The 17,721-nt window shown below is 33.5% G+C and overlaps 1 protein-coding gene across 2 annotated transcripts in view; it reads left to right on the top strand.

Annotated features, from left to right (window-relative positions):
- The window catches only part of LOC114328696 (synaptotagmin-C), a 239,170-nt gene that overhangs the window by 165,087 nt on the left and 56,362 nt on the right, over positions 1–17,721 (top strand). For both annotated transcript variants that reach the window (XM_050656829.1, XM_028277628.2), the window contains exon 8: positions 6,848–6,975. In XM_050656829.1, coding sequence (XP_050512786.1) covers positions 6,848–6,975 — 128 coding nt within the window. The remainder of the gene's footprint in view (positions 1–6,847; positions 6,976–17,721) is intronic.

Consider the following 17,721-nt stretch of genomic DNA (forward strand, 5'->3'; position numbering starts at 1 on the left):
CGCCACATATTATGCCTTTCACCGCTCATTTGATAGGTTCATTTTTTTTTATTACTCACTCTATATACTTTTTGAATCAAAACTTTTATTCTCTTAAAATTTTTACTTAAAAAGGATATGCTAGATTTATCTCGCTGAACTCAACCGTTTTCGAGATAAACGCATTTTAAATCTGAGAGGCAACATAATTGTATGCATAATAATATCATTGTAGTTATAGGTACCCTAAAAATAACTTAAAACAATAAAAATTTCCAAAAATATATTGCAAATTTCTACAAATGAAATTTGCGATGCAAAATGGCAAAATCTCCGCTTCGCGTCGTTCGGCAAACTGCAATCGCGTGCGGAAAAGTATGACTTTCCGCACTTGTTAGGAAAATACCTATTCTCGGTCGCTAACGTTCACTTTCCGGTCTTGACTGGCAAAACGGTATTTTCTGTACAAAAAATTATTCAGAAAATCTAAAACTATGAATCAGTATAAAACTATCATGCACCGTTGGGAATTTTATTACAGAAATAAAATTAAAATATTGTTTCTCTGATGTGGTATTGCACGAGTCCTTTTAGCTATAAACATTGAAATGTGTATTATACAGTGCTAGTCAAAAGTCCGTACCCCCCTTCGTATCTTTTGAACAGTTATACTTATAATAGTGAAATTTGGAGGGAGGAAATAAACGGACGTAAGCTTCTTAACTAGTCATGACAGGTGACGTAATATTGACAGATGACGTTACAGAGCCACTGTGGCCGATAATTTTAAATGGGACCTTATGGCATGTGATACCTCGTTTGAAAGGTATTCAAAATACCTATTCAGTCATACTAATTTTTTTGAGTTTAAGTGGATTTTGATTTTGGTAAATAAATGAAATAAATATAATATTGTAGTTTCGCATTTAATTAATAAAAATTCAAATGTCCGCCTATGGCTTTTTTGTCAAAAAAGTTGACGTTTTTCAATTCTCTAGTAGTTTTTACGTCAACGTCAACCTTTTTGAAAAGCAATCATAGGCGGAATTTTGAATTTTTATTAATTAAATGCGAAACTACAATTTTATATTTATTTCATTTATTCATCATAATTAGCTTAAACTCAAACAAAATTAGTATGACTGAATAGGTATTTTTAATATCTTTCAAACGAGGTGTCACTTGCCATAAGGTCCCATTTAAAATTATCTGTCACAGTGGCGCTGTAAAGTCATCTGTCACCATTACGTCACCTGTCATGACTAGTTAAGAAGCTTACCTCTGTTTATTTCCTCCATCCCAATTTCACTATTATAGGAATAACCGTTCAAAAGATACGAGGGGGGGGTACGTACTTTTGACTAGCACTGTATATGTAAAAAACACAGAAGTAAAACACTTCTATAGTAAGTGTTTAGTAATATAGCTATATACCTATTACCTATTACGTAGGTTATATACCTATTACGTAGAAGTGTTTTACTTCGGTGTTAGAGTTTTTTACATATTTTGTTTGTTACAAAAACCTCCTAATATACTTTTTCAGAGTGACTTTGTCGATTTATCTTGATTTGACCTTGAAATGACCTCTACCTGACGTGATAGAGGTCAGTGGACTCCGGATTCGTAATCAGCGACCGCAAAAACTTCCTAGACATATGGTTTCGTCAAATAGTCAAATTTTTTTTTTGTAAACATGTGTTATTATTGTAGACCTACGTTTTCGGGTTGTAGTTTTGAAATATCGAAAGCAAAGCGTACTATTTTGGAATTTGTGAATGGCTATTGGTGAAAATTTAAAAAGATTTTTGTAAGAAGTCAGGACCTCGATTTTTGAACCTTCGCTTCGTTATCGATCATTCGCTATCTGTACACTAAACAGATACGAAGCGAATACGTTAGATAACGAAGCGAGGGTAAAAAATCGAGGTCCTGTAAGTTTAAGTCTTATAAATTTCTGAAATTCTACTAAATATAGGTTTTCCACGTTCAGTAAAACTTTTGTAGGTCTGGATCCCGCGTATGAAAAAAAAAATTGATTAATAGCAAGCTGAAAATTTGTTAATAGCTTAAGGGTGTCTTGTCGGACAAACTTTGATATATGGGAAAACTGGAACAGGGGAAGTTTTAATTGTGGAACAGGTTAAAAATTTGGAATGGTCAGACCACGAAAACGGCACATGTATTTTGTCCGACAGAACAGACTTAAACTCTCCTACAAGAGATTAAACTCTCATGCAAAAATCAGACTGCGATTTATCACCAAATGGGCGTTTTAATGAGTGGAACATGTAGAATATGTCAAATGACAGGAATTATGACAGGTGATAAATAGCAGTCTGATTTTTGCATGAGAGTTTAATCTCTGTTCGGAGAGTTTAAGTCTGTTCTGTCGGACAAAATAAATGTGCCGTTTTCGTGGTTTGACCGTTACAGATCGATGTTACTTTTAGACCTGGATCCCGCGTACCAAAAAAAGTTGATTAATAGCAAGCTGAAAATTTGTTAATAGCTTAATGGTGTCTAATCGGACAAACTTTGATGTACGGGAACACTGGAACAGGGGAAGTTTTAATTGTGGAACAGTTTAAAAATTTGGAACGTCAGATTACGAAGGGGTTCCATGTATTTTGTCGGACGAGAACATCCAATTGATTTGTTACCCTTTCATTAAACTTTCATGCAAAAATCAGACTGCTATTACTAACCAATATGGTTCCTGTTATGTTCTCATTAAAATGCCCAGTTGGTAATAAACACCAGTCTAATCTTTGCATGAGAGTTTAATGAAATGGTAACAATATAATTGGAAGTTATGTCCGACAAAATACATGGAACGTTTTCGTAGCCAGACATTCCAAATTTTTAACCTGTTCCATAATTAAAACTGCCCCTGTTCCAGTGTTCCCATATATCAAGTTTATCCGACTAGACACCCTTAAGCTATTAACAAATTTTCAGCTTGCTAATAATCAACTTTTTTTTCATACGCGGGATCCAGACCTATTAGAGCATTCCACATTGTTTTGATTGCAAGTAGTTAGGTATTACAAAGTGAAAGTGAAAAGAAATTTAAACTTTCTTAAACTCAAGTTGGTTTTCCCAGAAATTATAATGTAAGGAAATTAACGACTTTATATTCGGATTTCGGATTCTTTCATAATAAATATTCTTAAATTACATCTATCTTTTTATTTTATTACCTGAGTGAGTTGGTGAGGAAAATACCTGCCGGATTAATATGAACCTTTAAATTTGGTGAGGAAAATACCTGTAGGATTATATGGTTTTACTGGTTGGTGAGGAATTTACCTCCGCCCAGAAAAGGTATGAGATACATTATTCAGAAACAGACTTCGCTCTAAAGTTCAGACGAGGTAATAAACATCCAAAACCAACTAGTTACTGTTATTACGTAGTGAGTTAATAAATATATACAAGTACTTAGTGTGTACTATTTGGGAACTATGATAACGGACCAACTAGATCCAGACATAGAAATAAAACGTAGAATAGCAATTGTAGGGTCGGTAGACTAAAGCACATAAGTCAAAAAATATAGATTTTCAGAAATCGAATAAAACTGTATAAAAAAATAATTAAATATTTCTTAAAAACATTTATTGCATTTTATGAGAGTGTGCATAACATATTTACTAGTAGCTAAGTATGACTCTATAAAAAAGTATGGAAAATTGTTTTTCCTGACTTATGTTAAAAAGAACACAGGCATATAATGACTTATGTCTAACAGCACAACTAAGTATTTTAGTTTGTTACAATACAATATTTTCCTCCATAAATCCATATTAGCTACATTTTCCTTACTAGACAAATCTATATAAAATTTATGGAAAACATTAATTTGGTATTAATGTTAGTAGAGAAACGCAGTCATCTTTTTTTCTTTTGATATAGGTAAAGACAATAGTGATACAACTGGAATGTTGAAAGGTATAAAGGATGGGTGCGGCCCAAAAGATCAACTGTCATCAACACGCCTAACTTTGATAACCTAACCTAACACTCGCAACTTTGATATATCCAAAAAGCATAGGCACCAAGTTGGATACGACCTATCATATTCTCAGCAACTCGGATACATAATATTAAGAAAAATAAATATTTAGAATATTATAGATATTGAATCAATGATGTATCAAAGTTGCGCGTGAAGTTAGACGTGTTCATGACCGTTGATGACCGTTTAGGGGGCGACCCATAAAGGATGCCCTCCGTCTTAAATGTATCTTGTGAAATTCTGATTCCATTTGTAAGGTGTCTTTGTACGATACCATTCCAAATTCCGTATCATAGCGGAGCCACCTTTTGTCCAACCATTTAAACTGCTTTCCATCAATATCTTTATTTCTTAATACCAAAGTCAAAAGTCCAAAAAGTCAGTATTTCCAAAACTTGAAATTTGTTACTGCTGGCCTAATAAGTTGACTCCAGTCATGAGGATGATATATTTGGATTTCTGTTTTCTTTTTCTTCTTTTCTATTATCCCATGGTTCAACTTCTAAATGGCTATATCCGGGAAGCATAAATTGATGGTCGATTCTCTCTAACTGTAAGTTATGTACAGCCCACGTAAACATAGAACCCTCGTGATAATTTCTATTCTGACCTCCATAGGTATCAGGGTAAAATAAAACACTTCTTGTGTTATTAGTAGATTTGTCTGAAGATTTGTTTAAAGAGACAAGATGCAATCTGATTCGCTCCTCGAGCAGGAGTAGATTCATAAGATACATATCATACAGCTCTTCCGGTCTTATTGTCATGTATGGTCAAATTGAACGTCCACAACTGACGTTTATAAAAAGCTACATAATAAGTAAATGATGGAGTCGGTAAACACTGTTGTAAATTACATGTAGGTATACACTTGTACGGTACTATCATTTTAATAAATCTGTGTGTCGTTTTTTTTAGATTCGTAAGGTGGATCTGCTGTCATTTTAGGATTATCATGTTGCGAAGTTATTTCAGTTTTGGTTTGTTCATCTTGACAAAGTTGAATTTGTATTTTAAACTTATCACAAATATAGCGGCATGTATCAACACGGGGTTTTTGAAACACTATCCTAATTTGTTAAATTCTTGGCTGTAAGTTTTTATTGAAGGAGGTTTGATAGACAAATAGTTGATATATTTTGGCGATTGTTAGGAGGGAAGGCAAACACTTCTTTGATATACTCTTTTTGGTGTAGTGACTTGCTTACGACGGAAGAGACAAGGTATGGTTTTTTATTTCTTTCCTTTTGTCATCGGATATTTTATTTTAAGGTACAGTTGTTCCACGCATATCATTAATTTTTGTACCACCTACTGAAGACTGTTTCTTCATTTCCACCCCCTAGAAATAGCTTAACGCAGTCCATCTATTACAACAAAATATTTATAAGTCTTCATACGAATTTTCTGTTTTTCAGGGTCTATTTCGCTTTGTCTTTGAAAAGCTTTTTCTTTAATCTCTATTGATGATGACATGTACATAAGTACCTTTTTTTGTATGTACCCATTAGCCAATATCCATTGAATATTGCTTCTCTCTTAGCCATGTTTTAAGTAGGTACCTAAAGTTAAATATCTGTATATTCTTAAACAAGTAAGACCATAACGTCATATACTTGAGGTACCTAACAACTTAAGTCATGCTTATAAATCAGCAAAGCTGAATATATTAGTTGTACTTTTTCACATAAGTCAACTTATGTTCTTTATAACGTCTAAAGATTTATAGTAATGGAAAGGTTGAAAAAGTACGATAATTAAAATCAATGTGAAATATACGTGTATGACGTATGTGCTTGAGTCAGTCGGTGGAGAAAAAATATATAGACATGTGCATGTACAAAAATAAAAATCGGATTTTTTGACTTATGTGCTTTAGTCTGCCGGCCCTAGAATTACTAAAACTATTTTTATGAAAATGAAGTCATTTCTTTGCAATAATCATCTCAGTTTAGAACTAAGACAAAGAATGGTTAAGTGCTATGTTTGGTCCGTACTTTTGTATAGTGAAGAAGTGTGGACGCTAAAAGTATCGATCATGAATAGAATTGAAGCATTGGAAATGTGGATTCATAGACGGATGCTGAAAATAACTTGAACAGCAAGGAAAACTAATGAAGAAGTACTAAGGAGGGTCAACAAAGATAGAGAACTGCTAAAGACTGGTAAACATCGAAAAATGTCTTATCTGGGACATATAGTGAGGGGAAGTCCATATAAAATATTACAACTGATCCTTAAAGGCAAAATAGAGGGCCTAGAGGTGTAGGAAGAAAACAAGTTTCTTGGTTAAAACACATTCGAGAATGGACTCAGATACCAAATGCTAGACAATTATTCCATATGGCAGAAGATCGAGAAGCCTTCGCAATGGTGATCGCCAACGTCGGATAATTCTGATCTGGCACGTGAAGAAGAAGAAGACTTAGTGTGTCGAAGTTAATCAACCCCATCACCAGGGGTTGTAACCCTGCAACTACCATAATAACATCGCATTCTGGGGGGTTAGTATTCTAAGTCCCCAGATTACTCCATTTGCATACTGTTTACTGTTGAGTGATAATGATCAGATCTTATCTCCAGCTTAGTATTTTATTAAACACCACCCCTAGATATTCGATGTGATCTCTGAATTGGAGTCGGTCTTTTCATAGCCTCAGGTCAATTCTTTCTTCAGTGTTTTGTGTGACATGGCCGCTACTGTGGGGATGTCTAAAGAGTATGAGTTAAGCTACTTTAAGCAATAAGTTAAGCATTTCGTAGTTAGCGCTGAACGCCTCATATTATAGCATATTAAGTTGTTAGTTACTTAAAAAACGTCTAACTTGTAATTACTATTCTTCCCAGATAGTCTTGAAGCATCTCGTCGAGATTCGATGGCTGCTAGGTCATTATCGGATTGGAACTGGTCCGAATTTAGAACGGACGAAAAAGTATCACCTAGTACATCTAGTATCAACAGCAGTGTTTTTAGGGTAAGTTTAGTTTTTATACAGGGTGTCCAGAAACTCTACCGACAAACGAAGACAGGAGATTCCTCAGATAATTTAAAGATAATTTAACCAAATTCATCTAGTCCAAAAATGCTTCCTAAGGGAGCTTGAGCTCTTTGAAGATGGCGTCTTGTAATTAGTTTTTCTTAAATACCTCCAGAACGCTTCTAGTTGCAAAAACGAAAATTGGTACGCATATTTATCTTCTAGAGATAAATCGATTCCATCCACTGCGAATTTCTAGTACCGGTCATAGGCGTCCGTTTTGGGTAGGGCAACAGTTATTTTATCGCATAACTTATTTGTATTTCACTTCCAAGCATTTTTGACTCTGGATTATTAATTGTGAGGTATTTTAGTACTAAAAGGTACTCTTGCTTTAAGTCGGTAGGATACACCGTTTTCTAGAAAAATCGATTTGAAAATTTTTCGTTTTATGAATTTGAAAAAAAAAATTAGGAATAATTTTCAAAAAAAAAACGGTGCATTTCACCAATTTAAAGCAAGAGTAAATTTAGTAATAAAATACGTCATAATTTAATAATCTACTGTCAAAAATGCTTAAAAATTAAAGACAAAAAATTATGCAATAAAATAACCGTTGACTTACCCAAAACGGACGCATATGACCGGTACTATAAATTATCAATTAATGAAATCGATTTATCTCTGGAATATAAATAAACGTACCAGTTTTCGTTTTTTTAAATAGTTTTTTTAAATTTTTTTTAAATTCAAAAACCGAAAAAATTTCAAATCAGTTTTTCTAGAAAACGGTTTACCCTATCGAGAGTGTCGACTTAAAGCAAGAGTACCTTTCAATACTAAAATACCTCACAATTTAATAATCCAGAGTCAAAAATGCTTAAAAATTAAAGACAAAAAAGTTATGCGATAAAATAACCGTTGCCCTACCCAAAACGGACGCATATGACCGGTACTATAAATTATCAATTAATGAAATCGATTTACCTCTGGAATATAAATAAACGTACCAGTTTTCGTTTTTCTAAATAGTTTTTTTAAATTTTTTTTAAATTCAAAAACCGAAAAAATTTCAAATCGGTTTTTCTAGAAAACGGTTTACCCTATCGAGTGTCGATTTAAAGCAAGAGTACCTTTCAATACTAAAATACCTCACAATTTAATAATCCAGAGTCAAAAATGCTTAAAAATTAAAGACAAAAAAGTTATGCGATAAAATAACCGTTGCCCTACCCAAAACGGACGCCTATGACCGGTACTAGAGATTCGCAATAGATGGAATCGATTTATCTCTGCAAGATAAATACATGTACCAATTTTCGTTTATCTAAATAGAAGCGTTCTGGAGGTATTTAAGAAAAACTAATTACCGGACGCCATCTTCAAATAGCTCTAGCTCCCTTAGGAAGCTCTTCTCTAACCTTGGCTCCTGTCTTCGTTTGTCGGTAGAGTTTCTGGACACCCTGTATAAATTACAATTTCAAAATTCTGTTCAAAACAATTGTGTGGGTAGTGTTTAGGAAGTCTAATAGGCTCTTGAGTCGGCTTGAACAGTTCAGTTCTTTTAAATTATTGTTTATATTGTTGGTAATCCGATTGGCTTGGTAAATAGTGTTGACATTCTGTGAGAATGTGCTTGACGGTTATAGAAGTATTGTTGCAGTGGGAGCATAACAACTATTGGTCTAGTGAGGACATAAGATGACCGTGCGTCAAACGTGTGTGTCCAATCCTCAATCTTCGTATTGTTATTTTCTCCTTTTTGTTCAGGTAAGTTAGTAGTAAATAGATGTTAATATTCTTCTTTTTGCAGTCTCCTATTGGAGGTTGGCTACCTTCACAGCAATCCTGGTTTTGTTGGCTGCAGCTCTGAACAATTTTATTGAACTGCATCCGTACCACTCCCTCAAATTTCACCTGGAAATCCTCCTACATCCTATACCTTTTCCGAGATTTTTCCTTGAATTATGAGCCTTAGCAGGGAGTACTTCCTCTCTCATTATGTGGATTAGATATAGTCGGTTCGCTAAACTCAGACGCAACTGGCTAGATATTTTAGTCGATATCTTTTTTGTTTTTTGCCAATTTTGCAAAAATTGGCAAAATTACTAAATATTTAGTGATTATTAGCTATTTAAAAATTATTTTTTGCCAATTTTGCTAAAATTGGTAAAATTACCGACTAAAATATCTAGAAAGTTGCGTCTGAGTTTAGCGAACAGACTATATACCAATTTTCTCGTTTGTATGGTTTTTATAACTTCGCATTCCTTCCTCATCTTCAGCAAAACATCTTGACATTAGGACTTGACTCTGTGTTAACATTAGGTTGTATTTATCTGAGCTTTGTATCTTTGGTGATCCAAAGTTCTTGGAACTTGCCTTGGATATTCCTTTTGCATTTTGATTTTATGTCTTCTTGGAGCTGTATGTTGTAGATGGGTAAGTTGGATGTAGATGCCTGTTTTGCAGCACTATCAGCCATCTCATTTCCTTAAATGTCGATATGAGAAGACATATTTATAATATACAGGGTGTTAGTAAATAAGTATGAAAAATTTTAAGGGCTAATTCTACATGAAAAAATAATGCCGGTTTGCTCTATAAACATATGTCCGCAAATGCTTCGTTTTTTTTTTTCATTTTTATTTCAAACTGCCAATTTATTTATTGCTCTAAAACCAGTTAAGGTATGAAAATAAAATTTGGTGAGTTTTAGGACGTAGCTATTGCGCATTTTTTGACATACAATTAAGAATTTTGTATTCATCATTGGCCCGCATACGGGTAATAGTCTGAATTTTTTTAAAGATAAAATAGTACGCCACTGTGATATTTCAAATTAAAAATTATTTTTAAATTCCACGTTTAATTTTTGATAAAAACCTTTCTTGCCATTTTTTTATATAATGCACCGTTTTTATGCAGAAAAATAAAACATCTTGGCGCGTATTTTTCATTTCTTAATACATCATGAAGAACTATCCAATATAATAATACTAAACTACAACAATAACAAAAAATATTACTAATAAGATTTCAACTAGCTGCAAAGCTGCAAAAATGTTTAAAATGATCTCCTTTACAGGTAAGAGAAGAATTTTATATTCATCATTGGCGCGCGTACGGGTAATGGTCTGAATTTTTTGAAGAAAAAATAGTATGCCACTGAGATATGTCAAACTAAAAATCATTTTTGAATTTATCGTTAAATTTGCGACAAAAAATCTTTCTTACCCTTTTTTTTTCATACGAGGCGCCGTTTTTATACAAAAAAATAAAACATCTTAACGCTTACAAAGTATTCGAGGTAGTTTCCATATGCATAGAAACTTAGTTCAAATACTTTGTAAACGTTAAGATGTTTTATTTTTTTTACATAAAAACGGCGCCAAATATGCAAAAAAGGTAAGAAAGATTTTTTGTCGTAAATTGAAGCAGCAATTTAAAAATAATTTTTAATTAGATATATCCCAGTGGCGTACTATTTTTCTCTTAAAAAAATTCAGACCATTACCCGTACGCGCGCCAATGATGAATATAAAATTCTTCTATAACCTCTAAAGGAGGTCTTTTTAACAATGGTTGTAGCTCTTGACTTAGTTAAAATTTTATTAGTAATATTTTCTGTTATTGTTCCAGTTTAGTATTATTATTGGATATTTCTTGATAATGTATTCAAAAAATGAAAAATATGCGTCAAGATGTTTTATTTTTCTGCATAAAAACGGTGCACCAAATGAAAAAAAGTCAAGAAAGGTTTTTTATCATAAATTAGAAGTGGAATTTAAAAATAATTTTTAATTCGAAATATCTCAGTGGCGTACTATTTTTTTCTTTAAAAAAATTCAGATCATTACCCGTAGGCGCGCCAATGATGAATACAAAATACTTAATTGTATGTAAAAAAATGCGTAATAACTACCTCCTAAAACTCATCAAATTTTATTTTACATTTTACATCAAAACAAGTTAAGCATTTTAAACAGTAAGAAACTCATAAATCGTCTAAAAAATTTCAATATGGCGTTCGCTGAATATGTGTATCCTTATTGGTTGCTTAGAAAATTGCAAAAAAAATCATAAATTTTGAATTTTTATAAATATTCATAACTTATGTAACAATTAACTAAGAACCTTCTTATTACACGAATTGCTGAGACTTCTGGTGCTTAAATTATATTTTAAATTTCAAAGCAATTGGTCAAATAGTTTAAAAGTTATTTAATTTGTTTATTCCAAATTCATTTTTTTTTGTAACACTATAAGTCAGAATATTATGAGGTTATAGTAAGACTTCTGACAGATTATGGAAGAACATTTATACTATTGACTTAATTAAAAAAAATGACAAAAAGTAATTTTAAACAGTGTAAAATTATTTTGCAAGAAAACGTCGATTTTTTGCTTACTTATAAACAATTAGAATAACTTTTTAACCATTACCCATAGAAAATTTATTTTTTCATATTTGGAAAGACTGAATTTTTATACACATTTAGAAAGAAAAACAATTGTGCTAGGACAATTAGGGACGAAGTTAGCCCCCCATTTTTTAATTCACCTGTTTTTGCAAGATAATTTTGCAGTATTTAGAGTTATTTTTTGTGATTTTTTTTAATTAAGTTAATAGTATAAATATTCTTTCATAAACTATCCAAAGTATTAGTGTAATTAGTGTAATTAATAGTGTGTATCATTTTCTGACTTATAGCGTTGCAAAAAAAAAATAATTTGGGAAAAACAAATCAAACACATTTTAAACTATTTGACCAATTGCTTTGAAATTTAGGGTATGCTTTAAGCACCAGAGGTCTCAGCATTCCGTGGAATAAGGACATTCTAAGTTAATTTTTACATAAGTTATGAATATTTATAAAAACTCAAAATTTATGATTTATTTTGCAATTTTCTAAGCAACCAATAAGGACAGACATATTCAGCGAACGCCATATTGAAGTTTTTTATACGATTTATGAGTTTCTCACTCTCAAATTTGTTTAAGATACTTAACTTTTTGGTTATAGATGAAAAAAGCAAAATTTTACCGTTTTTTGATCTTCATTTGTTTATAACTATGTATATCATCAAAATCGGCTGCAGGACACATATAGGTTATTAATATAGATGTCCATAGTCCATACTACACAAAAAATTTGGTTTCGGCCTGGAGGGGGTTGTGTCACCAACAGAATATTTTTTTTCCTTATTTCTCTGAACTAGAGTGGCAATGTATCGATTCTAGTATTTTTTGCACTGAGTGATGTTAATTAAAAATATTGACTAACGAGTGAACTGCGGCGAAGGATTCGGTGCACAGAGCTATACTTTAATTAAATGGTCGTCAAAGGAAAATTCGAGAGAAGATAGCAAATTTTAAATATGCAGAAAAATTAAATTTAAAAAATATGACTCTATAGTAACTATGTTTACGTGTGTTCAAACTTTCATTTATTATCATGTTGTATACCAACACGTGCACAGGTACACATCTGTATTTTATACGATTTTAGGTTCAGATGAGCATGGCAAGTTTTAACGAGATGAAAGTGCTCAGTTGTCGGAAGGTTTGCTCGGAGCTAATTAGAATTATGCAGTTTTTAAATCTAGAATCATATGTAACAAGCATATTTTATTATTGTATTTCATTCACTAGAAACATATTGTACTTATGTAGTATAGTGTGAACAAAACGAGTCTGTATAGTGTGAAACAATATTAATTTTATTTCATATAAATTAGTCAAAAAGCTTACTATAATTTTTAGTCCAATTTCAACGAAAATGCATTTCAGGAAGAAAAATAAGCTAAATAAGATTTTAGCCAAAAATTATTATTTATTGTCATTTATAAATACATAATTTCACAAGATTTAATAATGAAAACAACAAAACATCAAGAATGATCCACAAAAGCCTGCTAGAAGGGATTTGAAGAAAACAACAACATTGCATATTATGTAAAAAGCTTATTCGAAAAACTAAAAAGAATAAGTACAACATCACAGCACAACATTTAAAGCAACGAAAACACTAAGACCGTCCGCACATGGGTCGATCGAAGACGCGTCTCGAAGTTCGCGTGTATTGCTCATCTTGGACGAACCCTGCGGCACAAGCTATTGCTCTCAGCACACTAGTCGATTCAGTTTGCTCACATCTTCCAACTAGGAAGAACGCATTTTTTATATATCAACCAAAATGACTATTTCGATCTGTGAAAAGTACGGTATTGTTACATTTTTAGTATAATTTGTATACAATGAGCATTATACAATTGAGGGCATTTTTCTACTTCTCCAATAAAATTTATAATAAACACCTAGAAACAGAAGTTCAATGTTTTCAGAATTTTATATTATAGTCCGTCTAGAAAGTATCCGGAAAAAAGAAAGCAGAATTATAATTTTACGGTATTTATTTCTATCACTTGAAATATAAAATTTCAACAAATAATTCATCTCATTTACTTATACAACCTCCATTTAAATCTAAACACTTAACTAAACGTCCAGGTACACCCGAAACTAGGTCAAGGCCATAATTTGGTGTTCCAGGCCTGTAAAACTGACCGAATCAAACCTTAATCTGGTGGCGCTGCTCGTTCCATTTCAATCTTCATCAGTCCCCATATGCTTTCAATGGGGCTAAGATCTGGAGATGCTGCTGGCCACGGAATTGTTGCCAATTCGTGTTCTTGCATCCAAACTTGAGCATAAGCAGAAGTATGACATCTTGCATTATCTTGCTGAAAACGCCACCCCTCTGGATATAAAACATGAGCCGTTTCAAGAAGAAACCCATTTAGGATGTGTAGCACCACGCTGAGATACTGCTCCCCAAACCATTATTTTAGTGGGAAATTTGGAAATTTGAACGGTAACATTTTCTCTTGATAGGACTTTTAGATGATTTGCACCAAGCTGGAAACAACTTTCATCAGTTATAAAGACATTATTAAAAGTATCTTCTCGAAAACGTTGACAAAAATCTATTCTTCGTTGCCTTTGCAGAGGTGTCATTGTAGGGATTTTTTTGGATTCCTTGATATGTAGCCTTGCTTTTTCAGTGACATGCGGACAGTTTCTGGGCACACTTTTATTCTTCGTTGATTTCCAAATCTGTTCGCTAATTTTCGAAGCCCTAGGCGCGAATTTTGTCGTCCTAAAGTCACTAAAGCATTTAAATTGTTTCCGCGAATCTTACGCGGTCTACCCGAAACTGGTCTATGTCTCATATCTATACCATTTTTTATCCTCTTAATTGTCTCATACACTGCACTTTTTCCGAGTTCAGTCAATCGCACTAATTTTTTAACGCTCCGGACACCCTTTCTATACAAATATTCCACCACTTTTCTTTTATCTACTTGCGACATTATTTTACATATCTTAAGTCTGTGTACAAACAACAATATTTGACAGATGGTGTTGTCATGCGATTTTGTCCATAACCTACTATCGGCACAACCTACTTGATGCATTACTTATATCTTAAAATGTTACATAAAGGAAATCTCTTAAAATTAGGAAAAATATAAAATTTCGGATATTTTCTAGACGGACTATACAAACAATATGCACACACTAAAAAATGTTTTGCATAATGTAATATTTTCAAAATTATCCACCAAATCTGGTGAAATCTATTTTTTTTTAACAAAATACTTTATTATATATATATATATATATATATATATATATATATATATATATATATAAAATTGTATGTTTTGAAAAAAACAATAAACAAAATTTAAAGGATTAACAATTTATTATTATTATTTATAATATGTATTATAAATATATTTTTTTAAATTTGTACAGATATAGGAACTAATACTTAATATGCCGTATTTCCACCTCTTGCATCAATGCAAGACTGAATGCGATGTCCCATGCTTCTTATAAGTGTATTAATGTAGTTCTGGTCCATGGTACCCCATTCTTCAATGGCTGCTATTCTAAGGTCTTGTAGTGTCCTTGGGGGTGGCTGCCGGGACTGAATTTTTCTTTTGAGCATATCCCATCCGTGCTCAATCCGATTGAGGTCAGGTGAGCAAGGTGGCCATTGTAATCTGACGATATCTTCTGTCTCTAAAAAATCTGCCACATGTCTCGTACGATGGGGAGGCGCATTGTCGTCCATAAAAATAAATTCTGGACCAACAGGTCCTCGCCACCAGCGTACAACAGGCCTAAGAATGGTATCAATATAAATTTGTCCATTCATGTTACCAACAATAGGAATTAAAGGAGTTTTATTATTTAGCATGATGCCGCCCCAAAACATTATGGAGCCACCTTGATATGGGACTCTTTGGACAGCTTGGATAAGTCTATCCTGTCGATTTGGGTTCCTCCAAATCCTAATTCGGCGATTATCCGACAAAAGGCTAATTTTGGTTTCATCAGAAAATAACACGTTTCCCCATCTGTTGTCATGCCATTGTAAATGTTCATTGGCCCATTCCAGTCGAGTCCTTTTCTGCTCTAACGTAAGCTTTGGTACAAACAATGGTCTTCTTGTAAATAAATTCGCCGAATGTAACCTGTTTCTAATAGTTTAATCGCAAATTACAATATTATGAGCTTGCTGAAGCTCTTTTCTAATAGCTGGGGCAGTCATAGAGGGGTTTCTCCGGGCAGTTAACGTTAAAAAGCGTTCTTGGACATTGGTAGTAATTCTGGGTCTTCCGCTTTTTGGACGATCGCTAACAGAATTCGTCTCTCGATATTTTTTCACAATCCGAGACACATCACTCTGATTAACTCCAACCCGGACAGCAACGCCGACTTGTGTGTGGCCTTCCTCAATCAAAGTAACGATTCTAGCTCTGTTGAACTCGGATATCACTTGTCTATTCATATTGTTCACTACAAAGTGAATAAAACGCAAACCAATTTTTACAAATATCGGTTTTCGAAAACTGATGAACGCAATATGAATACTGAGAATCTTTGCGACGATTAAGAAACAAAAAACAAGCAATAAAATACATTATTTTAGTAGACAAAAAAAATCAGTGCAAAAAAATTCAAATGAGAAACGTTCAGTGGCGTTACAGATAATATACAAAACATTTTTGAGTGTGTGTATTTCCACAAAGCTAATAGTACTACAGTCAACGAACATAACATTCACTGATCTTTAAAAAAACTAAAGTTTAAATCAGCGCAAAAATCAACAAAAAACGAAGGAAACAAATAAAATAATGACTGAAAACGTGCGTCTCACTCGAAATTTCTCCTGCGCTACCAATCGCAAAGTCGTATCAAACGAGGAGGTTTGCAATCCTACACGCCTCGTCTACGGAGCTGAATGCCACAACGAAGGAACTTAAGTGACGGGGAGAGATCTACGCGATTGGAATCGAGTCGATTACTTCGAGCGTCAACCCATGTGCGGACGGCCTAAAGCTCGATGCACATTTGCGTCTTTTTAAGCCACGTGCATGCTGCGAACAAGCTGCGTGCGATTGCTGGCGGTCCGGAAGTGTTGTATTTAGTGTTGTAAAATTCTCGAAAATGAAAAATCGGAGAATATTCCCGAGAATATTCTCGATATGGAGAATTTTCTGAAAATGAACCTTATGACGCGCTTATGGATATTGTTAAAGACGAAATAGGATATTAAAAATCACTAAATTATATACAAAATTATGAGACGGAACAACAGTGTTCTTTAAATTTAAGAAAATACAAAAACAACAGAAAACAAAATTTATTTGACAAAAAACAAATGAAATTTTCTTAACAGCAAATACCGGATGTGGTGAGCTAATCTGAAAAATATGAGGCCTCAGATTCAGAATCTATTTCTATCATTAGCTCATCCTGGTCATCTACATTCTGCATTTCAATGTACTGATGCGAAGTTGTGGGATTTTATTTTTCACTAGTCGTCAGCTCAGTCATCAGTCATGGATTGGTCTACGTCTAACAATTTTAAATTGTGAGCAATGAAAGTTACCTTATCAGCCCGTTCACCAGTAAGCCGATTTCTTTTAGAGGAGTGGAAAAAACGATAAGTACTGAAACTTCTTTCAGTCGATGCACTGGATGAAGGCATGCTTACCGTCATTGGATGAACCTAACAACTGTGTTGGCTGAAAAGCAGTTGATGAATGTTTCTGTTGACCCTTTTCAAATAATTGTCTCGCTCCTACCGGACATTTAACACATTTTACTAAACGTTTTGTCATTCTTGTTGTATTTTTTAACTATTGACTATCACAAAATTTGCAAAAGTACTTGTTTTACCTTGTACACTTTTAATTTTACAGTAATTCCATATATTCCTTTTAAAGCGAGCACCACACTCTCGCGAAGTTACTTCGGGAAAGTTCACCGAAGTCCGAAACACCTGTCACTACACACTCATTCTACTTCTCAAGGAACACATTCACGCCGGCCGATAAGGACTTCGGTTCCTTTGGCTTTGTCTCAAAAACCGCCACAGAATGCAAGTAGGCCGAGACTCAGCAAAGTCGCATGAACAACCTGTCTACACTCTGGTACTCGCTGAACTTCGATCTACTTCGCTAGTAGTATAGTGAGCGTTTTAGGTTTTTTAGTAAATTATGCTATACTTCGATTCATTCTAAAGATTTGCACGTTAATATAGCACCAAAACAATAAATACTGACACTGCAAACACCCTAGCTAGTGGTTCATGGGATTCCCCAGCCTCGGCTACTCAGATTTTCGTGGATTTGATCTAAAATCGCGTGAAAGCGAAAAAG

Source organism: Diabrotica virgifera, chromosome 7 (genome assembly GCF_917563875.1).
Source record: "Diabrotica virgifera virgifera chromosome 7, PGI_DIABVI_V3a".
In the NCBI taxonomy this organism is placed as follows: domain Eukaryota; kingdom Metazoa; phylum Arthropoda; class Insecta; order Coleoptera; family Chrysomelidae; genus Diabrotica; species Diabrotica virgifera.